Source organism: Mirounga angustirostris, unplaced genomic scaffold (assembly GCF_029215605.1).
Source record: "Mirounga angustirostris isolate CCGP_5_RB_7025 unplaced genomic scaffold, mMirAng1.0.hap1 SCAF_1, whole genome shotgun sequence".
NCBI lineage: Eukaryota > Metazoa > Chordata > Mammalia > Carnivora > Phocidae > Mirounga > Mirounga angustirostris.
In genome coordinates, this window is record NW_026991709.1 from 140,337,644 (window position 1) to 140,364,851 (window position 27,208).

At 35.4% G+C, this 27,208-nt stretch overlaps 1 protein-coding gene across 11 annotated transcripts in view; it reads right to left on the reverse strand.

Annotated features, from left to right (window-relative positions):
- The window catches only part of SLC4A7 (solute carrier family 4 member 7), a 107,476-nt gene that overhangs the window by 60,420 nt on the left and 19,848 nt on the right, over window positions 1–27,208 (reverse strand). For 7 of the 11 annotated variants that reach the window (XM_064588854.1, XM_064588834.1, XM_064588813.1 and 4 more), the window contains exons 2-3: window positions 7,782–7,863; window positions 3,946–4,092 (exon numbers count right to left, since the gene is read on the reverse strand). In XM_064588854.1, the coding sequence (XP_064444924.1) occupies window positions 3,946–4,092; window positions 7,782–7,863 (229 nt within the window). Of the gene's footprint in view, window positions 1–3,945; window positions 4,093–7,781; window positions 7,864–14,668; window positions 15,148–27,208 lie in introns of those variants that run through there. The other 4 variants (XM_045903914.3, XM_045903910.3, XM_045903916.3 and 1 more) reach the window with 3 other exon arrangements.

A 27,208-nucleotide genomic window follows, 5' to 3' on the forward strand; every position in this document is an offset into this window, starting at 1 on the left:
AATATAAGGATTAAATGCTACAAATTCCTCTATGCACTGCTTTAGCTGCATCTAACAAATTTCAATTTATAGGCAGTCCTAACTTTGCACAGTACCATGCTAAAGGAACCTGCACACCAGAAGGCATGTCCTCACTTTGCAAGATTTTATCTCAATCACTGCCAGTACTGTGTTTTTATTTTTATGAGCTCAAAATATTTCCTAATTTCTGTTGTGATTGCTTCTTTAACCAAGAGGTTATTGAGAAGCATCTTGTTTAATTTCCAACTATCTGGGGATTTTTCTTGATATCTTTGTAGTTTAATTCCATTGTAGTCAGAGAATATACTTTCAATCTTTTAAGTGTATTAAGACTTGCTTATTGACTAGAATATAATCTATTGTGGGAAACATTCCATTTACACGTTAAAAAAAATGTGTATTCCACTATTGGTGGGTGGAGGACTCAGTGAATATCAATCTAATTGATAATGTTATTCAGGTCTTCTATATCCTTATTGATTTTTTTCTTAACTTGTTTTACCCATAACTGAGAAAAGAGAGTTGAAATCTATAACTTTTCTAAATTTATCCAACAACTGTAAATTTATCTCTCTTCTCAGTTTTATCACTTCTGCTTTATGTATTTTGAAGCTGTTATTACATGCATCTTCATATAGGATTGTGACATCCTGGTTTCAGCAATTTAATTTGTATGTGCTTTTGTGTGATTATCTTCATGTTTCTTCTTGGGTTTTGCTGAGCTCCCTGAACCTATTTGTTCAGAGTTTTCATTAAATTTAGAAATTAAACTCTGATTTCTTCAAATATTTTTTTCTGCCACCCTCCTTTCTGCCACTACAATTATACATTTGTTAGACTAACTGATATTGTTCTACAAATTACTGATGCTCTATTTATTCATTTCAGTCTTTTCTATTTCACTTTGGGTAGTGTCTATTACCATGTCTTCAAAATCACTGATTTTTTTTTTTTCCTGTAGAGTCAAATCCTCCATTAATCTTACCTAGTGTATTTTTTCATTTCAGAGACTGTATTTTTCATCTCTGGAAGTTCCATTTGGATTCTCTTATATTTTCAACTTCTCTGCTCATCAGTCACATTCTCTTCTATCTTCTTGAACATACAAAGCAGATATAATTGCTTTAACATGCTTGCTTTCGAATTCTATCAACTCTGCCATTTCTGCATTTCTACTGGTTTATTTTTCTCCTAGTTATGGCTCATATCTTCCTACTTTTCATATTTCAAGTAATTTGCAGATACCAGATATTGTGACTTTTATATGCTTAGGTGCTGGATTTTACTACATATCTTTTAGTAGTATTATACTTTACCCTGGAAACGACCTTTAATCTAATTCTTTTAAGACGTGATTTAAAAATTTTTAGAACAGATCCACTGCAGCTTTTAGTGTAAAATTAAGACCCACTATTAAGGCAATAACCTTCTGAGAACTCTACACAATGCCCTGTATGTCAAGGTCTTTCCTCTCTGTCTGATGAGAATAAACCCTATTCCCGGTCTTATACGATATCCAAGAACTGTTTAGCCTACTGTTTTCTGATGGTCATTTCCCAGGCCTTAAGAAGTTTCCTTTAGCCCAGACCAGTACTCAACCAAAGATTCAAAAGGATCCCTCTTCAGACCTTTGGAAGCCTCTTTGTGTATAGCTCTCTACTCTTCTGGCACTCCATACCTGACTAGCCTCTTTGGCCTTCCCAAATTCCAACCTCTGTCTCAACTCTAAGAGCCTGCAAGATTCTGTTCCAGATTCCCCTCCCTGTGCTGTGGCCTGGAAACTGTCTCTAGGTAATATGCTCAAGCAAGCATAAGGCTCATCTCACTTGCCTACCCTCTTTCAGAGGTCAGAATGGTACAATGTGTTGTCCAATGCCTGAAAATTACTGTTTTATATATTTAATCAACTTTTTTAATTGTTTAAAATAAGAGGGAAAATTCATGTTATTCCATCATACCAGAAGCAAAAGTCCTATGTAATCTACATTTAGAGAGTGGGGACCAGAAAAAAGAGACATCATTCATAGCAATTTCTTGGATACATACTGGCAGTTAAAATCAAAATAAACCTACTTCAGTGGCATAAAACTTTTCTAAGAATAGTTATTCCATTAAAAAGTCACAAATATTTCCTCCACTAAATTCTTCAAACCACTACATTTAGACTTCACATGTCATACCGTAGCTTGAAACATCAAACCACCTATCCTAGTGACCATACTTAGTTTAGTAGATAGCATTCTATAAAAACATTATGTGCCCTTTTATTTACATTAATTAATTGGGAAACATAATGATCTACTCAGAATAGCAGACAATATCCTAAATTGGATGGATGCATCATACAGAGGAGCAAAATAGTTCTAAATTACCTAATATCATCAAGTGATCCTTTCTGAAATTAGTACTGGTTTTTCCTTTGCTACCTACAGGACCTTTGTTAATTATGTGACCACTTAATATTGTACTAGGCCATCGTGTACTAGGCCATGTACTATCTCTTAGTACAGGCTTTTAAGAGATTCCCATCACATTTAGTCTAAGCTGAAGTGTCTCCATCTACAAAATTAAAACAATACCCATCTTTTAAATAATGCAGAGAAGGATAAAGAAGATGAGGTATACATACAATGGGATATTGTTCAGCCATAAAAAAGAATGAGATCTTGCCATTGGCAATGACATGGATGGAGCTAGAGTATAATGCTAAGCAAAATAAGTCAGTCAGAGAAAAATAAATACCATATGATTTCACTCATTTGTGGAATTTAAGAAACAAAACAAATGAGGAAAGAGAAAAAAAGAGTGAAAGACAAACCAAGAAACTGATTCTTAACTACAGAGAACAAACTGATGGTTACCAAAAGGGAAGTGGGTAGTGGATGGGTAATAGGTGATGGGGATTAAGGAGTGCATTCAGTGTGATGAGCACCAGGCATTGTATGGAACTGCTGAATCACTATATCATACACCTAAAACTAATATAACACTGTATGTTAAGTAACTGGAATTAAAATTAAAATTTTAAAAAATAAAATAAAAAGTGCAGAGAGAATTAAATCAAAGAGCATATGTTAAGGGCTTGGTGGAATGCTTAGCATAGAATTGGCACTTAATATATTACTATTTTCTTATGTTTATGTTGTAGCTATATGACCCATAGGATTCTTTCCTCTTCGTCACAAAAACATTCCTTTAGCATAGCACACAAGTGCCTGTAAGTACAGCTCATGTAATTTTGCTAGAATGCACACATTAGAACACATGGTGTAGAGATAGCCATATAGGCCCATGATGTCCTAAAAAAAAAATAATGATGCCTTATATGTCCACTAACTGCAATGTCCTAAGAGTCTTCCTCAGGCTGTACAGCTATTTTTTTTGGCTCTCACCATTCGCATGTCTCAGGGCCACTTAAATCAGTGCTAGCAATATTTATTATCAGATAACATTCTTTTTCCCCTACAATATGCCTTTTTTCTTTCTGATTTCCTCTTTCTATGGGCACTTCTGTATTTCTCTGCTTTCAAACAAAAATCTGTCCTTTCACAGACAGTACTATCAAATCAGAGCACTTTTTTTGCCCAGATAACCAAGGAGTTCAACTTAGTGGATAAAATTTTCTAGCCAAAAAATGTGTATAAAAATGGAAAAAAAATTAATCTCATCCAGGAGCCTGAAGATTCCACGTAATTGTTCATTCCACATATAATGAAATATATAATAGAGAAAAAATATTATTACTTCAATTAGTATATTCCTTGGAGAAAAAATATTACTTCAATTAGTATACTTTTCAAGGTTCATAATGTGTCTAAATTATAGCAGACATAAAATTTAAGAAAGAAAATATTCTACTTTTTTAACAAGCCTTTTCAGGAAAGAATTCTAAGGTCCTAACAAAGAACTACTGTTTTCTCTTACCATAAGAAGGAGACTCCCGTCCATCTTCTTTATCTGATTCTTTATCTTTTCTTCTTCGGTGGTGATGTTTGTGTCCACGATGCCTATGACGCCGACGACTCTCTTTACTAAATGGGACGTGAACACCAATATAGACAGCTCGATGACCTAGCCAAAGGTTCAGAAACATTACTGATTTTCCAAAAAGGAAAGAATATACAAAAGTATACCAAATTTTACTTTGATAAGAAAGAATTATATTTAGGCTCATGTAATTAACAATGCTATTTCCTGTTCTTTTCTTTTATAGAACACTAAATAGAATGCTATGTCACGGGTTAATACCACTGACTGATAAAACAGGTTACTTATGTAAGCATTACTTTGGCAAGGCTAAAAAGGCATTTTGGGAAAGAAGAGCTTGGCCTTTCTGAAATCATACTACGTAGTCATAAATTTATTCCATCTACATTTTGATGTCAACCCTAGCTAACAGAGATCCTTAAGAGATATGTTTTAATGATAATTAAATATATTCATAAGCAGATATTTGTAAATATTTATTAATTACAGTTTTGGAAATCCCAAATCAGCAAGGTCCAAATTACTGAAAGCTACATTAAATGTAAATGACCCAAATACTCCAATTAAAGGGCATAAACTGTCAGACTGGTTGGGGAAAGCAATACAATAAGGTTATCATATGCTTCTGGAATATTAAAAAGCTACTGCTGATGTTGCATGATTCTCAATTTGTATTGTGACCAACGAAATGGTTATGAAAGGCAGTCTCTGCTTTTGTCCACTAAATAAAACTTAATGAAGGAACTAGAAAGCCTGCAGCACTATGTCAAATACTGAGGCATGAACTTGATTTCTTAAATAGTTTAAGTAATGTTCCTATCTAAGCTACGTGGAGTGAAAGGCGTGGTGGGCTACAAGTTTAACTACTAATTTTGCAACTATGCAAAAGCCTCTGGCACGGAGCTGCTTTTTGCCCTTAGGTACTTTAAAAAGTAACATGCTGAAATATGAGTAGTTAATGGCATTCTTTTCCTAACAAATTCCATAAGATGGTCAGAAAATAAATACCTCAAGAAACTCAAGGTCTTCATCTTTAGATGAAATTTGAAAGTAGACTCAATCCTCATTTTTTGTGAATTCTTTATTTTCAAATTTGCCAACTTGCCAAAATTCAGTTGTAACCCCAAAATCAATACTCATGGCAATTCTGCAGTCATTTACAAATATCCAGGGCAGCAAAAAAATCTGAATTGCCCGAAACACACATACCCAGCTAAGTTTGAAAAAGGTGACACTCTTGATTTCTCACTTCAGTTACCAACATAGTAATATCAATAAACTGAATAATTACATTTAAACTAAAAGAGAACTAGACCTATAGATATACAATGAACTAAAATTACTTGCTTTAACATCTTCCAATACCTAGCACTCTGCCTAGTATACAGTAGGCACTAGATTAAAAAAAAAACTATAGAAATTAAATACCAATTTTTTTTTAATTTTACCAGAAAATCCCAAAATTAAAAATCAATTATATAGCATGGCAGGGGGAGGATGATGGAAATGTTCTAGAATTAGAGTGGTGATAGTTGCACAACATAGTAAATATACCTTAAAAAAATTAACTATAGACTTTAAAATGATGAAGTTTATGTTAAATAAATTATATTTCAATAAGAAAACTAAAAAAATTAAAACAAAACTCAGTGATATTACTATTTAATTTTAGTGAAACTATCTTCTTCTAAATACTACAGAAAAGTGGAAATTAAAGAGGCAAATTCTCATCACTGTGCACTGGGAATTACAAAGTTGTACTCCAATTAGAACTAATGGGTTCTGGCACATAGCCGCAATGCACCAAAGTAAAAATAAATTATAGGAGTTTCCAATTTAGAAAGAATAAACAGGAATATGAAAATCCAAGCCTTATTGTTTATTTAGCTTTTGTTATCAACCTTAGTGTTCTTTGTTATGATTTTTTTTCCTTTTTCTTTAACCTTTACGCTGTCAAAGAGCTATTCAGTCAAACTCTGAGATAAACGTAATCTTTCCCTCAAACTCAATACTGAAATTTAGATATGTACCATGTACACAAAGCTAAAGGCTCTGGGGTAACAAAGGGAAGCAAAAAAAACATACCCAATGCTGCTCTTCACGTTCTAGGTTGCACACATTTGAGAGGTAACATTATATGCTAAGTGATCTGAGTTGATGAAATTATTGCTAAACATTTTAACTTCCCTAGCACCTGGAATTCACAGAATCTAACCATAAGCTTCTAGATAACTGAGGTTCCTTTCAGAAGCCCTAGGAAGCCTAGATTTTTAAAGACAATTTTAAAAGACAGGGCTTTCTTCCATCTCACAAAGTAAATATGGAGAACACTTATTTGCCTCTTTCCATCTCCTTTTTAAAAGCAACAGATTACTGCTCCTATATGGTACCAGCTTTTACAGAAAGCTTTAACTTAAAAATGTAGTTCCCAAGAAGACCCCAAAAGTCTATCAAAACATTTGCCATGAACATCACCCTAACCAAGTGTTCAAGGTTAAATCACTAATAATAAGTCACGCTGATATCACATGTCCTCAGAGAGGATACACTGAAAAGAGCACACAACCTCCATGGTATGCTTCCCAAATATCCATAATCTCAGTCTGTTCATATGATAACATAAGCAAACCCAAACTTAGAGACATTCTACAAAGTAACTAACCACTACCCTTCAAACATGTCAAGGTCATGAAAAACAAGGAAAGACTAAGAAACTGTCACAGAGGAGACTAAGGAGATTAGACAACTAAATGTACTATTGGATCTCGAACTGTTCAACTGGATCCTGGAACATAACACAGACATCAGTAGAAAACCAGTGAAATCTGAACAAAATTTAATCTAGTTAATACAACTGTACTGATGTTAATTTCTTCATTTTCGTTAACTTATGATGGTTATGTAAAATGTTAAAATTTTAAAAAGCTGCGTGAAGGATAACAGGAACACTCTGTGTACTATCTTTACAACTCTTCTGTAATTCAAAAATTATTTCAATCAGAAGAAAAAAAAAAAGAGAGAAGAAACCATTTGCCAGGACTTCTTCCTCGTAGACTGATACATAATTCACCTGCTCCACAATTCTATGCTGAGGTATCATAGCACTTGAAAAGGCTGATGTAACTTACCTATAAAATGAACATTTATATGACTAGTAATAACTGTGGCTTATTAGTCTGGCGTTCTGAAATGCTAAAAACATATTACCTAGCCTGCTAGAAATGAAAAAAATAAAAGAAGCAACTGACTTTTTAACTTTGGTATTTTAATTTCCAAGGTAAGTAATGGCAACCACCAACGAAATCTGAAAAGCATAGATTCTAGGAGCACCTGGTTGGCTCAGTCAGTTAAGCATCCAACCCTTGATTTCAGCTCAGGTCATGATGTCAGCGTCATGAGATTGAGCCCTACGTCAAGCTCCACACTGAGCATGAAGCCTCCTTGAGATTCTCCCTCTCCCTCTGCCCCATGTCCCCCTCCCTGCTCATGCTCTCTCTCTCCAAAAAAAAAAAAACACAGATTCTAAAATCTTTGTTACATCAATACTTTCCAAAGAGAAATCAAGGAATACTGTAACTGCAGATATGAGTATGGTTACATGGGTGTTTGCTATATTATTCCTTAAACTATATTTAGAAAAGTGTTAAACGTTCTTTCAAATGTATGCTCTACCTCATAACAACAAAATGTTTCCACAAACAGCAGGTAAAATTTAAAGCACACTAACAAACTTTCATCAGTAATTTATCCCGTTAAGCATAAGTTAAACTTACTTTCTAGTTCTTCTTTTTCAAACTTTGTGTTCACAGTTGAGCTGGTTTTGCCAAGATCCACAACAGCTTCTTCATCAGGACCCTAAAAAGAAATTATTTTTATTTATTCATGACATCAAATATATACTAAGAACCTACTAATAGGGGCATTATTTGAAATAGTCAAAAAATAAGTAACAGATTGCCTTCCTCTCCAAGAAGCTAACTATAAGCTAACTAATTATTGCTAACTGCATTCTTTTTTAAAGTAGGCTTAATGGGCTTTTTTTAATCCACAAAAGACTATTCAAAAATTTCATGGTAGGAACTGAGGTGACAATTTTTAATTGGTCTTCTATGGAAGTTACTAAATAATTGGTACATGTATTCACTACAACAGAAAGACAATCCAGATGACAATTAGAGAAAATCAGGGGTGAAGGAGACCCTTACATATGAATATGGAATGCTTTTTTGGTTGTTCTTTGCTCTTAGGTCCCCTAATTAAAAGGAAACACTTAACTCAGCTATACTGGATTGTATTATGGTTCTACATAAAATGGTCAAAAATGAGTCTATAGACTAAACATGTAGTATCACTTCCACTCGTAAATTAACCAAGAGCCAATCAAAGTTATAAGAACTTTTATTTCTACAAAGGAAAAGCCATGGCAAAATTTAACCTTTAAGGAGGTTCTAACTTTGAGTTGTCTAAGTCTACCTTCATAATTTTGTTCCCGTCTCCAGCTCAACAAAAAGAAACATATTTTTGTAAAATACTGCATAGACTATTTTTAAAAGAATAAAATTTTAGCTTTACCTTCCCTTCCCAACTTCTAACTTAACTCTGAAAGGAATAGTAGTATGCTCAAGATTCTGTGGCACAGATATAAACAGATGAGCAAATTCCTTCCCTCAAAAAGGCTTCAATTTGAGCTGTAGCCCATTCTGAGCCCTTGCCCAGCATGGGTCGGCTATAGCTGTACAAGGAAACCTCACCAACCTTCACCATTGTTAGGAGGCCTTGCACTTTGTCCAATACAACTACCACAACGTGTCTCAACAGGTGCACCCTGATTGGGTGGGCAAAGAAGACATCACCACTTCCAGTTCCTCAGGAAAGTCTATTCCATTCTAAGACTACAGAACAGTGTACAATGATCAGGCAACAGTGAACAAGGACTCTGCCATGTTCAACGAAGCCAGGGACTGGGGAGACATACTGGAGAAGACATTCAAGCGTTTGGAAAGATATACAGAGGTTCTGAGAAGAGCTGGCAATATTAAACAAGCCTGTCTAACTTCAAGAGTGACACAGATCAGCTCACACAGTCTATGCTGTATGTGCAGTATGCTGAAGAACCCAGGATATGGAAGCTCATGCAGCAAATCAATCACACCAGAGAGGTCCTATCCTATAATGCTTTTGTCAAAGAATCAATGCAGAAGATTAATGCAAGGAAAAGGATGGCCCAGGAAGAGGCTAAAGATCTAGAAATGACCTGGAAGGAGCTGGGTGGCTTGATGAAGAAAGAGGTGGATAACCTGAAACCAGTGTTGAAAGCAGGCAAAGGATGAGCAACAGGAAATGGACAATGTTCTGGCTCAGATGGAATCAAAGTACTACAAACCTTCCAAAGGAGGAAAGGAAAGAGCTTTCAAAAAAGAAAATAAATAATCTAATTCAATCTCTTTGAAGGTCCTTATGCTATAACTGGTACTTTTGCAGGCAATAGAGACAACTGGAGATAAGAGAATTAAATAATAAAATTATAATAACATTAATTACAACATTAATACCCCACTATTATTTTTCTAGAATACAGTCACATTTTTTATCTATCTAATTATAGTACTTTTCAAATTTTGCAAGACACATTTTTAGCCATTCCCATTTTATGGCTGGTCTTATGGTCCAGGATCTCCTCTAACACTTAGAACAATAAACCAGACAGAACATAGCTTCTAACCAATTTCAATGTCCAAGCATAAACTGGAAGACTATTTAAGAAAGGACCAAACAGGAGGTTGGTTAAGATGCTCTATTAACGTCTCCTTCAACTTTTGATCTACAATATCATACGTTTGTGTATAGCTTTTTTCAATGTATACAAAGTAGATTCATATACAAATGTGCCTTGCTATCCAAATTCTGTGTCTAAATTCTCCAACCTTTAAATTCAGGAACTGAATCAATTTGATTACCTTTTTGTACAAATCCCCTGCTATCCAAACTCTATTTGCTTCCCAAAATTCAGAACCAGACACAATACATTAAGGCCATGCAGATCTCTTGATATCCAAATTTACTTTCTGAAGGTTAGATATCCAAATATTTAATCCAATAGAGTTGAGTATTAAGAAGTTGTTGTAGGGCGCCTGGGTGGCTCAGTCGTTAAGCGTCTGCCTTCGGCTCAGGTCATGGTCCCAGGGTCCTGGGATCGAGTCCACATCGGGCTCCCTGCTCGACGGAGGGCCTGCTTCTCCCTCTCACACTGCCCCTGCTTGTGTTCCTGCTCTCGCTATGTCCCTCTCTGTCAAATAAATAAATAAAAATCTTTAAAAAAAAAAAAAAGAAGTTGTTGTATAGAACTTTGAAGGATTGGTGTTCAATTTAATATAGAAAATGCCGAGAAGTCAAATGACTTGCTAAGGCTCCATATCTACGAGTGGGAAACAGACTGTGTATTTTCATATAAAGGACTAAGAAAGACGAGTGACAACAGTATGGGTGGTTCATCAAACTGCCTCACAACAATCAAACGCCAATAGTAATGAGGAAAGGCTAAAGTAGGAAACACAAAAATATATACGTAGACCCACACACACACACACAAAAAAAAAAAAAACCACAAGAAAGTAAAATTAGGGCGCCTGGGTGGCTCAGTTGGTTAAGCGACTGCCTTCGGCTCAGGTCATGATCCTGGAGTCCCGGGATCTAGTCCCGCATCAGGCTCCCTGCTCGGCAGGGAGTCTGCTTCTCCCTCTGGCCCTCCCCCCTCTCATGTGCTCTCTCTCTCTCATTCTGTCTCAAATAAAAAAATAAAATCTTTAAATAAAAAAAAAAAGTAAAATTAGTAAGCATGTCATACTCTAAAACCTTTAGCTCTCCTCAAGTGATTTCAGGCACAGGTACAAGACAAGCAGTCTCCTACAAGACGATTATCCCAAGAGGTAGCATACTGTATATTCTAAAAGGAATTAACTGCTCCCATTCTAAACTTTCATTAGCAGGAATGCTCGCTAAGATAGGAAGCAAAACAATACATTTTTCTCTTACCCCTAACCAAAAACACCCTTTTATTTCTACAGATATATTTACATGTTTAGATGTACTAACAACACTATTAGCTAACACTCAAAAACAGCTTAAGCTGGACATCTAAACATCTACCATACAAAAACACTCCTAAAATGTGCAAAAAGTGGCATGCCGAAAAAAGGCTGTCCACCAGCACATCCTCTCATGGCCCACCCAGCTTGCTCCCATTGAATCGTGTCCGTGAAGCTTACATAAGTCACTTAACTTAAAGCCAAGTAGACTATTATTTTACTGTGACTGACTAGGTTTTCAATAAGAATGTTCTCACGTGTAACTGGTAGAACAAACTAAAGTTCAAATTTTAAGAGTACAAGAAACTTATAGGATTAGCACTATAAAGAAGGGGGGGGGAGCATCAGCATTTCTCCCTTCTCTTAAAAACTTTTTGTAGCTTTTCAACAACTGTGAAACATGAATCAAAAAGGCGATCTGCTATAAATGCAAACATTAAGTAGGCCATACAAACTGGTCATCCTGACATATTACAAGTAATTCAACAAAGTCTGCAGGTTGCATATGACTATATATTGAAAATCCCTTAGACAAAGCCATCGATGTTTCAAGGGGACAATTCATTTCTGAAACAAACATATTGTGCTTCAAATCCTATCATTTTAGAACAATGCCTCAGTCCATATCTCTAAATATAGAGGATGTTTATATACTATATAAAGTACCTTTGTGTTCTTTAAAGTATATACAAAAATGTATTACACAGTAATAAATATTTAGAAGGCTAACCTTCAAACTAACACTGTCTCACATTGATGATTAGGAAAGCAGTAACACAGAAACAATCAAAATACTGTTTATTTTTTTTTGTTACAACAAACACATTTAACTTTAGTAATTTAAAAAGAATAAATTCAAATTTCAATCTGTTAATGTCAGTTATTTTTATATTTGCATCTAGAAAAAACTTCATTTTTTAACTCCAAGAATATAGTGGAAAACTAAAAAATAGTCAGCAAAGAACAACCCCTGACATCAAAATGTTTTCATTCTTAACATCAAATGAGTGATGTAAGCCAATGCCTATAAAGCCTTCCTAAAATGAAATAATGCCAAGGCACTGAGAAAATTCAAATACATGGAAGAATAAAAAAGCACCCAAAGTATGTCAGTATAAGACTGACTCACTCTAATCTTAAAATTATTTGCCTTGGTTTCAATTTTCTGTTCCGTTTCTACTTCTAAAATAAGGTTACTAAGCAGATTATAAGTGCTCCATAACAAAGAAGACAACAAAAAATGAGCCATATGAGATCATAAAGAAAGTTTAAATTCTCTGTGTATGAAATGACACATGTACAAGGTTATTTATTACAGCTTATAACAGGAAAAGACTGGACACAATCCAAAAGTCCCTTAATAGAGGAATGGCTATGCCAATGGAATACCAAGTTATGGACAAATGGAAAGCCTCATCAGGTTTCTACTTGAAACTACAAATCACAAATATTTATTGTATTATATCTATGGGGAGACACAATCATTCCAAGTTCCAAATCAGTACACACACACACCAAAAAACACGTATGGATCACTTATTTCAGGGTTATCAAATAGTATATGGTTACTGAAATAAGGTCCAGTAGGTGCTCTGTCAAGATTCCGCATCTCCAGGGCGCCTGGGTGGCTCAGATGGTTAAGCGTCTGCCTTCGGCTCAGGTCATGATCCCAGAGTCCTGGGATCGAGTCCCGTATCGGGCTCCCTTCTCCTTGGGAGCCTGCTTCTCCCTCTGCCTCTCTCTCTCTCCGTCTCTCATGAATAAATAAATAAAATCTTTAAAAAAAAAAAAAGATTCCGCATCTCCAGTCAGCATGAGGTTATCATTACTTGGGTTCCACTGCAGTTTTCTAGTGAAAACCAACAGGAGACAGCCAGAAAATCCCTCAGCATATGGTCAGTCTGCCTCTTCTTCCCCTGGATAATACCCTTGTTCCCCATAAATCCAACAGTTCATGAAAGAAGTTTCATTCCCTTAAAGGACTAGGAATTAAGGAAGTCATCCATTCTTTCAACAAATACTTACTGAGTACATACTATATGCCAAGCATTATTCAGGTACCAGAGATAGATCAGTGAATGAAAAACTGTAATACAATCAAATTTCCAGCTTAACAGTTAATTTACAGCTAAATGGCTCCCCATGATAAAAAAAAATCTGGAGGTAAATGAATTCTCTTTTCCATTCCTAATCTTAATGAATGAGACCTCACAGACTCATAGGTATCAACAGGCTTTACTTTTTCAGTTCAATGTCCAGATTTTATATATACATTACACATACACACACACACACACACACACACAAAGCTTAAGTGACATAAGATTACACTGTGAGCTGGTGAAAGAACTGAAATTAAAAGCCAGGTCTCTGTAGAGTCCCAGTTACATGGGTTCTTTACCCACAAGACAACAGACCAAGGTCACTATAATATATGCTGAGAACACACAGTACTTTCTTTACCGCATCTGTTAAAACTTATAATCACATATTTATGTAACTACTACTTTGATATTCTTTACATACTTATATAACTACTTCTTTAACCTCTTTCTACTATCTTCCAGTAGAACAATAAGTTCCAAGAAGAGGGGAATCATGTCTGTTTTGCTCACCAGTATATCCTAAGCATCAAGCAGGATTCTTGGTAAGCTCTCTAATAGTGGAATGTTGAGTATGTTTCAAAGGACAAGACTACTCAGCTAAAAATCTACCCTGGATTCACTTAAAGACTCCTTATGAACACAATTAAAGCTCAAACATACAAAGGTACTCAGTATTTTGAAAATGTAGTAGATCAGTTTATAAACAAAAAAGCCCATCAACACATGATAAAACCAAAATTCAATTCACAAGCGGGAATTCCCAGCAAAATCAAACTATCTGAAACAGACTTTATAACTATGTTAACACATTTTACTAATTCTTCCCATAAGTCATTTTTCCACCTGAGACAGCAAAATCTGTAATGTGTATTTTCTTGGCCAAAAGACCAAAACTCAAACTTTAACATGTCAAAGGCATAATTTTAAGGAAAAAAAGAATGTTAAAAGATTATTTAACAACATATTCATAAATCTAGTCATACCCTTTTTGGACACCTGAGGTTTACAAAATCTGTTATAAAACAGCATAAGAAGATCCCTATCACAAATTAATTTCTTCATTACATAAGACATATGACCACAGCCCAAAAGTAACACCTCCAATAAATTATGATTATAAGCACAAAGAGTTATAAAATATTTCAGTTTATATTCAAAACATACTTAACCATTAAAGACAAAGTGACTTCTTTCCTAATATCTTGGCCAAACGGAATTTTTAAAAGCTTCATTCAAGTAATATTAATCAAAAAACCTAATTTTATAGAATAATAAAGATGTTACAAACATTGCTAACTTTACCCAAGGATTTACTCTTTTCAGCATATGACTTCCACAGCCAAGGACACAGAGGATGATACTATTCTAAGCCAATGCTAATAAGCCTGACATTTCTTCAAGCTTCACTAGTAAACTGAAAAAGTCAAATCTGTTTGTAAATAAAACACAAGATCACAATCAGGTACATACAGGTAACTTCTTCTCCAGGCGAAATCTTTCCATGGTAATATGTAAATGCCTTGTGTTTGACAATGTAATGCAGTTAAGTCCCTTGAAGATTCCAGGGACAGTGAGTACATATCTGATTTAGGTCACTGTGCTTTGCACAGATGAACTCTCCTAAGTTGCTTTTATGGTACAGCCAATCACGGTCTTCTAAGTTACCTAATCTTCCAAGCTAATAACTACAACTTATACAGGGTCACAGCAAAAGAGACTGGGAGCATAATACACACATTTAGTAGTAACAGAACATACCAAAAGAGAAGTAGTGATAGAAAATATCAAAAGAGAAATGTAGCTACCAGTTTTCAACTGAAACTCTGTAACAGTAGTTCAAAAGAGAGCATACTCTAAGGATATATGGGGATGGCTACATGAGGGAGAAAAAATAGATAGATAGATCTTAGAGAATAGTGAGAGTAGAAAGAGGGAACTTAGAGAATAAACTGCCAACAACATAGTTGGTTAAATCTAGCCCTTTCACTTAATTTCAGGAAGACCCAAAGATGTTTTCATCTGAAGAAAGTTTTGCCTTTTTATCATTACTCTAATATTTATACCAACTTATCACAACTATATTAATAACAAGATTAATAAATCACATTATGGTTTACAATTATTTTAACCAAAAGTATTCATATAGATAACAGCTAAAAGAGCAAAAAGAAAATGAGAAGCACTCCTCCAACTTTACAGACTCAAGATCTCTTTAAAAATTATGGAAGATTGGGTGCCTGGGTGGCTCAGTTGGTTAAGCAACTGCCTTCAGCTCAGGTCATGATCCTGGAGTCCCAGGATCGAGTCCTGCATCGGGCTCCCTGCCCAGCAGGGAGTCTGCTTCTCCCTCTGACCCTCCCCCCTCTCATGTGCTCTCTCTCTCTCTCAAATAAATAAATAAAATATTTTTTTTTAAAAATTATGGAAGACTTCAAAGGGTCTTTGTTTATACAAGTTTAACATCTATATTTACTATATTGGTAGTAAAACTGAAAAAACTTTAAAACACTTAAATTCAATTTAAAATAAAATCATTACATGTTAACAAATAGCATTTTAATAAAAAATAATCCTTTTCAAAAATAAAAAATTTAGTGAGAAAAAAGGCTTTTACATTTTTGCACATCTCTAAAACCTGACTTAATAGAAGACAACTAGATTTTCATATCTACTTCTCTAATCAAGGATATGATTTGGTTGAATTATATAAAAAATTCCTGATCCACACAATACTCTGTTGGAAAAGGGAGGAATGTTTTAATACCTTTTCAGGTAACTGTGGATATTCTTCTTTGATAGTTCACCAAATTCAAAAAGTAGTCATTTTTTTTTTAATTTTATTTATTTATTTTTTAAGTAAGTTCTACACCCAAGGTAGAGATCAGGACCCTGAAATCAAGAGTCGCATGCTCTACCAACTGAGCCAGCCAGGCACCCCAAAAAGTAGTCATTTCTTAAAGGTTAGTTTGCAAGTTAGAATCTAAAACCATTTCAAATGAATGCTTTTGTACACGTATACTGAAATCCACTGGTCTACCATGCACTTTGAATGGCTCTCTCACCCATTTGTAAAATATGTGTTCACTGGGTTCTAGAACTTTTCCAAACTTCACATTTCATTATACGATATAAAAAAAAAAATGCATTTGTTAGTATCATCAATAATCTCATCAGAGTAGTTCAAGTACTGAGAAAATGACCAAGTCAGGCTGGCAGATGACAAGTTTTCCAAATTTCTTGTTTTACCATGAAAGCTAGATTTATTATCATTGGTAACAAATACTACCAGTTGTTTTTCTTGAAGTGGTAGGTTCACTTCATTTCTTTCTTAGGAAATATCTGCCAAATGTCAAGTCTGAATAATCACAGTTTAGTCTGCAGTTACTTTCAAGTAAAAAAGCAGCTAGCTTCAGCTCATAATTCAAGTAATCACACCAGTGCTTTTACTCCAGACAATTACTGGTACTTCAGTATGTAACAGAAGTGTTTTCATGCATACTTCCTATTTTGTCATTCAGAATATTAAAGCCATGTGCACTCAAAGACTGAGATTTACTAAAACAGTTTTTACTTCTTCATCAAGGACATTCATAAGTGAAAATGTTTCATTTTTTAAACTGAGAACACCTACAAGGGCTGTTTGGTGCCTCTGCCTTGTTTTGAGCTAGGGGACCAGCAGTTTTACTCATCATTGCTTCTGTATCCTCAGTACAAATTCCACAACTGTGGAAAAGGCAAATAATGTCTTAGCACTATTATAAAAATAGTTTTGACCTTACAGATCCCCTGATCTCAGGGACTGGCAGAGGTCGAGGGATAGCACTTTTAGAACTACTGTAAAAGGCTGTATGTTGAAAATACAGAATTAAGAAGTTCTGGGTGAGGGGTGCCTGGCTGGCTCAGTCAGTGGAGCATATGACTCTTGATCTCGGTGTTGTGAGTTTAAGCCCCACATTGGGCACAGAGCTTACTTAACTAATTAATTAATTAATTAAATAGTTGTGGGTGGATTATATTCTTTTTAGTTTCTCTATGATATTGTTTGTTCAACAAACATTTTTAAGAATGAAGACTAAAAAGTATCATTCTATTATTCTGGGTTTCTAGAAAATAAAAATACTTAACTGACCACCTATTATGCGCTAAAACTATGCTAAACATGATGATATATACGCATTATTACATAGTACATTTAACCTTCAGATATTTCATTTAATCCTCTCAACTCTAATTAAAGCTCAAAGAAGTTAAATTACTTCTCCAAAGTCACAGATCTAGTAAGCAGTAGGTTTGGGATTCAAACCTAGTCTTTTTCAGTCCATGCTTTTTCCTCTATTCTAACGGTATATAAAGAAATTTAAGAAAAAAAATTCCAACTATAGATGATTAAAACAAAATTCTAACTGAACATGAACGAATAAAATAAAATGTCTACCAAATTCATATAAAATGTAATCTTAATTTAGGGTGCCTGGGCGGCTCAGTTGGTTAAGTGTCTGCCTTTGGCTCAGGTCATGATCTCAGGGTCCTGGGCTCCCTGCTCAGTGGGGAGTCTGCTTCTCCCTCTGCCCTTCCCCAAGCTCATGTGTGCATACTCTCTCTCAAATAAATAAATAAAATCTTTTTAAAAAATTTAAATGTTAGTCAACAATTTTTAAAAATTTCAATACATCACACCCAAAATGAAAAGTATCTGCAATCAGGTTCAATAGCAATTCCTACAATAACCTCTTGAAATTTACCTCCTGTAGAAAATCTTGGTACCTCCCCACTAGTATTTAAGAGCTTAACATCCTGGTCAGCCATAGGTCTCCAGCCCGGATTATAAAAACCCTGAGCATAGGGATTTAGGTAGAAGGAAGGTGGGAAAAGGGGGTCGGGGGACAGGGGAGAGGAAAGGAAGGTTGAGAGGACCCAGGGAGGAAAGAAGGAATTAGGTACATACAAATTTTTCATTTCCCAAATTGCAAAACAAAATTAACTCTTCATCAAATTACAAAAGATCCATTTCTCCAACATGTTACCTGTTGTGACAGTATCCTGGGCACTACTAAAACCAATTCTCAGATTAAACTTTAAATATCAAGCTCACAGATTATATAGAAAGGTAAAGTAAGTTTTATTCTACCATTCTCTTGATAAAATAAAAAGATATTAACTCAACATATAAGCTCCAGAATTTTAATCTGGCTATTTCTTTAAAGATTTTTCAGCAATCCTTATTTTTAAGGCGATCTATTGAGGTACGATCAACATGTAGAAAGTTATATGTATGTAATACATACAACTCGATGAGTTTGAGGATACACACTCATAACCATCACCACCATCGAGGCCACAGACATCTGTCACCTCCCAAAGTTTCCTCCCACCCCCCCTTATACTGATTGAGTGTGTGTGTGTGTGTGTGTGTGTGTGTGGTAAGAAACTGGACTTAAGCTGTCAAAAAACCTTTAAGTATATAATATAGTATTGTTAGCTGTAGGCACTATGCTGTGTAACACATCACTAGAACTTAATTACTTTGTGTATCTGAAAGTTTGTACCCTCTGCCCATCACCCCCCTCACTTCCTCCTACCTACAGCCCCTGGCACCCATCCATTCCACTCTCTGCTTCTGATATAAGTGAGATCATACTGTATTTGTTATTCTGTATCTGGCTTATTTCATTTAGCCATACATTTACATGAATCAAAACAGTTTCCTTTATTCCCTTGTTCTCTCTGCCCCATTTTCAACCTTTTCTCCATTTCTGTAATGCAAATAGAAGTATGTATATATTACCAAAAAAGGTAGCCACATTACAACTCACTGTTATATACATAACTTGATTTGTTCCAAATAAAAAATATATCCTAAAGATTTTTCTCTATTACTACATGGCAACTTCATTTGGAAATAAATTAAATAAACTTGTACATGGTAGAAGAAATCAAGACTTACACAAGGCTCCCCAAATAAGCACTCCTTCCATATAATGTCCACTCACCAGACAGAACTACATTCTGTTTTTGTCTTATAACTGTTCTTGGTAGCTAGAGTTGTCATCATAACTTTAAATAATACATCATTTTAGGCAGTATCTGCTTGCTTTACAAAAAGAAAAATAAGGATTTTCCACACACTACCCCCCTGACACACACACACACACACACACCTTTTTCACTTACAATCTCCTTTCCATATCTCAGTTTTGAATTAGATTTTTATTTTTATATCAATTTATTTTATATCAGTTACATTCTGTTCCATATTTATAATGAAGCCTTCTAAGTAAGCTTTGTCCTCTGGTTAATCCCCAAATCTTAAAATCCATGTTAAAAAAACATTTGGAGTACTAGGATTACTTAAACACTACTTATCTAGTTCAGAATCAAGATTTATGATTGGACTAGAAATGTCACTAAGAAATTAGTCACTAATTAGAAAATGTCACTAAGCCCCTGCTGCTCAGGTCACTCAATTACAGTCAAGTAAATCTCTTTCAATGTTAACTTAAGTATAATGAGAATACAAAGAACTTGCCCAAAAATGATAAATTATTTACTAGATACCAAAAGCAAACATATTAAAATGCAAAATACTGAAGATTCCACTATCTCTAAGATAATCTATTCCCAATAAAATCGTGAAAAAAAAGGGGGGTGGGGGACATTTTGCCTAACAAACATTCCAATATACTAAAAAACTATGATAAGCAAAATAGTATGGTACCAACACAGAAACAGTAACTAAATATTTTGTAAGACAAAACAGAGTCAAGAAACTGAAAGTAATTCATTTATTAAATGAAAAGACTTCTTTGGTTTTCCAGTTTGATGAAACAAAGTTGTCGACATCAAACCACAGGTAAAAAAAAAATTCTAGATGGATTAAAGATACTTAGAAGGGTAATATCTAAAATTTAAAATAGTATTTTGTATTATTGGAGTGGGGATATATTCTTAGTCAAGATGAGAAATACAGGGGCGCCTGGGTGGCTCAGTCGTTAAGTGTCTGCCTTCGGCTCAGGTCATGATCCCAGGGTCCTGGGATCGAGCCCCACATTGGGCTCCCTGCTCGGCGGGAAGCCTGCTTCTCCCTCTCCCACTCCCCCTGCTTGTGTTCCCTCTCTCGCTGTGTCTCTCTGTCAAATAAATAAATAAATAAATAAATCTTAAAAAAAAAAAAAAAAAAGATGAGAAATACAGAAGCCATAAAGAAAAAGACTGATACAGATTTATTTTACTCTACTAAAAACAAATATTTCTCTAAAGCAAAAAACATCATAAAGAGATAAGGTAGAACATAAGGAAATATAGGCAGAATGATGAACATGGCATTAAATATCTATACTATAAGAAACTCTTGATTTAAAAAGGAAGTGAAAGGAATGGAAAAATGGACCAAAAATATGAACCAAGTAACTCCCTTAAGAGAAAATACAAATGACCAATAACCATATGATAAGGTGAATACTCTCACTAGAGGTTTAGTAAATTTTACTCATCAGATTAGCAAAAAGAAAAAAAATTAACATCTAAACTGATAAAGAAAGGGAGACACAGACACTCTCATAATTCCCAGTGGGCATATAAATTTCTCAAAACTTTTTTGAGCATAGCTAGCAAGAATCCATTTTTTTAATCTTTAAGGATATTCTTCGTGCAACAGTATCACTCCAGAGTATCTACTCCAGAAATAAAAGCACCAAAATACAAAGATAAGGTCAAGCATGCTTACTATTCAAACTGGCAAAAACAGAAAACCACCTGAAAGTAAATAAAAAGGAACAGCTAATTACCATTACATATTAGTAAGACACAAAGAATGAGACAAAACCTCAAGGTTCCACTCAACAGATACCAGTTAATATATTAAGAAAAAAGCAAATTGTAGAATTATGTTTAATATGATCACATTTTTATGTTTTACAAAGGATAAAACATATTTGTGAGTAATTATTTCTATGAACATGAAGTATAGGAGGATGATATATTGGTTGGTCTGTTTCAACAAAGATCACGCTTCTCTAAAGATGTTAAGTATCTATTAATTCAACATATAGTATAAGATTTAATATCAAAGATAATCATTAAAGTCACTGAAAGTGAAAAATTATCATTTTAGTCAATTCTTCAAAACTGTGATCAATTCCAAGGCACCTGGGTGGCTCAGCCCATTAAGCATCCAAATCTTGGTTTCAGCTCAGGGTATGATCTCCCTGTTGTGGGACTGAGCCCCACATCAGGCTTTGTGCTCAGTGAGGAGTCTGCTTCAGATTCCCTATCCCTCCCACCCTCTCACACTCTCTCTCCCTCTCAAATAAAAAAAAAAAAAAAAAAACTGTGATCAATTCACGTTTTAATAGACACAACTTTTTTTTTTAAGATTTTTAAATTTTTATTTATTTGACAGAGAGAGAGACAGCAAGAGAGGGAACACAAGCAGGGGGAGTGGGACAGGGAGAAGCAGGCTTCCCACGGAGCAGACAGCCCAATGCGGGGCCCGATCCCAGGACCCAGGATCATATCCTGAGCCCAACACAGACGTTTAATGACTAAGCCACCCAGGCGCCCCTTAATAGATACAACTTTGATAACAAGGCAAGTAACATTTCAAAAGTACATTTCATGAGGTCAAAAAATGGTTAAAAATTTTCAGCACATTCCTATTTTTTTAAAATGAATTTGTAGGGGAGCCTGGGTGGCTCAGTTGGTTAAGCGTCTGCCATCTGCTCAGGTTATGATCCCAGAGTCCTGGGATCTAGTCCCACATTGGGCTCCTTACTCAGTAGGGAGCCTGCTTCTCCCTCTGCCTGCCCTTCCCCCTGCTTATGCTCTCTCTCTCTGTCTCTGACAAATAAATAAAATCTAAATAAATTAATTAATTAATTAATTCAGGAAAAAAATAATACTAAAAATTCTAATTGTGAATTTCAACCAGCCCGAGGGGGGAAAAAATCTAGAAATTTAAGTTTGGTGGAGAACTGTACAAGAATCAAAATGGTTTTAAAAACACGTAATATCCACCTAAGTTCCCTTTACAGTCACCTTTTCAGTATAGCAATTCCCCCCACCCCCTTATCAGCAGGGGATGCGTTCCAACACCTCCAATAGATGCCTGAAACCACAGATAGTGCCAATCCCTACATATACTCTGTTTTTCCTATACATATATAGCACTGATGAAGTTTAATTTATAAATTAGCTACAGTAAGAGATTAAAAACTCAAAACAATTGTAACAATATGCTGTAATAAGTTATATGAATGTAGTCTTTCTCTGAAAATCTTATTGTACTGTATTCGCCCTTCTTGGGATGATGTGAGATGATACAATGCCTACGTGATGAGATGAAGCGAGGTGCATGACGCAGGCATTGGGATGTGTGTTAGGCTACTACTGACCTACTGACAACAGTCAGGAGGAGCATCTGCCTCTAGACCTCCATCATGGAAAGCGGAACTGTTGATGGGTGGGACTAACGTAGAGGAACACAACACCGGGGTATTGCTAATGATGTAGATAATGCTGCAGACATAAAGCAAAGGACCCCGTAAAGTTTCTTTATCTGGCCAGAAAAAGGTGGGGTGCAATTTTTTCCTAATTAAGAGAAAACATGTTTTAAATTCTTTAATTTAAAATTGCTACATTCTCTTATTTTCCTAAACTCTTAAAAAATAGAGGTGTGAGAAGAACAATCTCCTTTAACAATGATGGACAGGAATTTAGCAGTGTTTCTTTCCTACTACACATGGACATACACTGTGGTCATTACTAGCTTTTATGGTATCAGAGATAAAAGTAACAGGTATTATTTATTAAAACTTTCTATATGCTTTACATACATTCTTTCATTTACTACCCTAAACATTTCTAGGGGTAGGTATTACTACCCCAAATATATATAAGAAACTTAGGCTCTAAAAGGTTAAGTAATTTTCCCAAAGTCCCACAGTTCACACTTAGGGAAGCTAATAAATCATGCCCATTTGCCTCCAGGGACCATGCACTTTTCAGGGGGCCACTTACAAACCTTATTTTTAATTCTCACAAGAACTCTGTAAGGTAACATAGCTAATCATTTTCCCATCCAGAGCCATGTGATTTCAAAGCCTATGCTCTTTCCACTAGGCCATATATCTTACCCTAAGTTCAACTACATATCATTTTATTTGTTCTACATATAATTTTAATTGCCTATATGCCTAATTTAGGGAATTTTAAGTAAAATATAAAGTACTCAGTCACAAAAACATTCACCTAATTATTCTAAAATACTACTTTAAATCTTTTAGAAATTTGGTAACAGCCATAAAATAACCATCATCAAAAGCAAAAACTTTCGGCGCCTGGGTGGCTCAGTTGGTTAAGCGACTGCCTTCGGCTCAGGTCATGATCCTGGAGTCCCGGGATCGAGTCCCGCATCGGGCTCTCTGCTCGGCGGGGAGTCTGCTTCTCCCTCTGACCCTCCCCCTCTCATGCTCTCTCTCTCTATCTCTCATTCTCTCTCTCAAATAAATAAAATCTTTAAAAAAAAAAAAAAAAGCAAAAACTTTAACACAATAAATCAGCATCAATATTATAATAAATTTATGGGGATATTATTTCACTTTGGTTTCCACAGAAAAATTTGAAGAGCCAAGAAAAGAAAAAAAAACGTAAGACAAAAACAGGTCTCATGTTTCAGAGAGATGCATAACCATTCCACACCTTTCACCATTGCTAAATATCATTGCTGAGTTCACCTTGCTTAATTTGGGCAACCAATTCAGTTTTCACCAAGTATCAATCTTCATCAACATATAAGATCGCCATCTGGTGGCGATCATTAGACATGCGGAATGTCTAATGATAATGGAGAGAACCACTCTAAATTCATGTTCTACGCAGGAAATTCTGGGTTTAAAAAACTTCCCTTGGAGCTGCTTTAAGAAATCTGAACATTAATTTCATTCAGATCAGAAGGTAAAGAACTACTGAGTAAATATTCCATTTATATATTAGAATATTTAAGAAATAATAGAGCTATATTTTTCATATGGGCATTTTATATGTACCACCGAATAATCAATGGGTTACAGTGAAACAGATTTACAATCATTTTTTAAAAATTATTACGGGCGCCTGGGTGGCTCAGTTGGTTGAGCGACTGCCTTCGGCTCAGGTCACGATCCTGGAGTCCCTGGATCGAGTCCCGCATCGGGCTCCCTGCTCAGCGGGGAGCCTGCTTCTCCCTCTGACCCTCCCCTCTCTCATGTGCTCTCTCTCTCATTCTCTCTCTCAAATAAATAAATAAAATCTTTAAAAAAAAAATTATTTCAAATACCTACAGCATTTCAGGAGTTTTGTTTTTAAACATATTTTGAGGTATATCTATAACTTCATGAGAATTAAACAGTTGAAGAATCTAGTTCACAAATACAGTTTCCTATAAGGTAAAAACTGTTTTATCAGAAACTTTCCAGGGGTGCCTGGCTGGCCCAGTTGGTGTAGCATGTGACTCAGGATCTTGGGGTCATGAGTTCAAGCCCCATGCTGGGTGTTGAAATTACTTAAATAAATCTTAAAAAAAGAAAAAAGAAAAAAGCTTTCCAGAAAAAAATACATCATCATAAAAAGTAGCAACTCTTCTAGGGAAAGTATCTTTTTCTTAAGATTAATACTTCACATTTAAATGCTAGGGACAAAGGAGATATAGTTCAATTTATATCTGCACTGAGAAAATATTTAGTTGTAATACTCCTAAATGTTAATTACAAAGAATTTTTCATTCTTGTAGGTCTCATTTGGACTACTGTTAGTTAGGAAAATGTATCTAAGAAATCAAAAAATATTCTGATTGGTCAGAATTAAAATATAACTAAAACTGGTTTAAATAAAGGAAAATTACCAAAGTTAAAATATAGATTAATATAGTGAACTCAGATATATTTAAACACAGGCTTCCAGTAGAAATGACCTCCTCTCTCACTCCCCCCGCAAGCATTCAAAACCAGTGCAGGGTAACTTCTCTAACTCCAAAATCTTCTCTCTTTTGAACCTTTTAACCTTTTTGCTCTATGATCCTTGATTCTATATAACAGATTCTACATATCAACTTGGGCACCATTGATATTTGGGGCTGGACACTTGTTATGTAGGGGGAGGTCCCATACATTGCAGAATGTTCAGTAGCATATCTGGCCTCTACTTACTAGACACCGTAACATAGAAATGCCCTCTCCCCAGATGTGACAAACAAAAATGTCTCCAGGAATGCCAAATGTCCCTTAAGAGGCAAAAACACACCCCAACACACAAACCCATTGAGGAATCACTGCTTTAGCTCCACTGGGAGCTACTACTTATTTCTTTAAGATCCTATAAAGCAAACCAACAAAAGCTACCAGATTCTTCCTCAAAAGTCATCATAAACGCCCACATAGTAAAGCCCTCAACCTTTTGTAAAAGCTGCATTTAGCAATGAACACTACAGGCAGAAATGCATCTTGAACTTGCATTTAAGATTAACAGTTTTACTGAAAGCTATCTGTTCTCAGTGTATTCCTACTGTAGTTTTGATATAATACTTTTAAGTAAATAAAGTCAGGATGAAAATATTTTTACATACACATATCTTTTTTTTTAAGATTTTATTTATTTATTGATTGATTGACTGACAGAGAGAAACACAGCGAGAAAGGGAACACAAGCAGGGGGAGTCGGGGAGAGAGAAAAGGCTTCCCGCGGAGCGGGGAGCCCAATGCAGGGCTCAATCCCAGGACTGAGCCGCCACCCAGGCGCCTACATACCCATACTTTTAAGATACTGCAAAAGAAGCCCCTCAGGCCTTTCTTATTCGCCTAAACCTTTGAAATACAGAGCACCTCCATAGTAACTCCTTCAGATCAACTGAATATACTAGAAAATCATCATAACTTGTCCCTGGTATGTATTTCACCACAAGGCAGTTATTTGGTTAATCTATTAAATTAAAATTCTTAGTCTTAACCTTGCTTAGAAGGATTGAGACTAGAGTCTATCAGCTTGATAGCAAAAATTAGGGGAGACTGAAGCAGAGGCATGCAGAAGCTAGGAGTGACATCAAGTAGCACCTCACAAAGCAGACACATGTGGGAAATGAGGAAGAGGAAGATGAGACAGAGCTGAACTCGGAAGCCACCTTTCCCTCTTTCTGAAGCATGTGTGCAGCTTTTCCTGGATCCAGCAAAAACTCCATATACTTACAATAAAGATCTCTTTAACTACAACAAGTTTAAATAGATTTCTGATCCCAGGCAACCAAAAGGACCCTGCCTGGAATACTCAAAACAATTCTATTTGTTTTTACTTACCAAGGCAAAAGCTCCATTATAAACAGCAATAGTTTAAAAAATTAAGATTAAAATGTTGCCAAATTTAATTTTTATGCAGATAAACTGGCAGATCTTTACCAATTACAACAGTTGTTGCAATTCTCTGATACTAGATCTTTTTTAAAGATTCAAGCAATATTTATCTTTCAAATGGCCCAAATTTGAATAAAATTAATACATCAGACAATTATCAAGTTCAAAAGCATATCATCTAACTTTAAGTACTTTAAGCAACTTCAATTGAATTCAAGCAAACACTATGGTCATTTTATTTTGCATTCTCCCAATATTTTCCGTATTTGTTCTCTAATTTTTATGGGACTAAAAATAAAGGTTCCTTCCAAGAGTAACTCACTTTATGCTTACAGAAGGCAGGGAAGTAAAGAAAAACTATTTGAGGTCATCAAGGGACTTGACAGATCAAAAAACTGGGTTTGGGTCTATCTCTTCTCTCTCCCAATATTCACTAACATGACAGTAAAGCAATTTTTTAAAGGATAAGCTGACAAGTACTAAGAGAAAGAAGAAAACTATAGGGGTGCCTGGGTGGCTCAGTTGGGTAATCGTCCAGACTCTTGGTTTCCACTCAGGTTGTGATCTCAGGATCTTAGGATCCAGCCCTGCTCCAGGCTCCAAGGTTGGCCGGGAGTCTGCTGGAGATTCTCTCTCT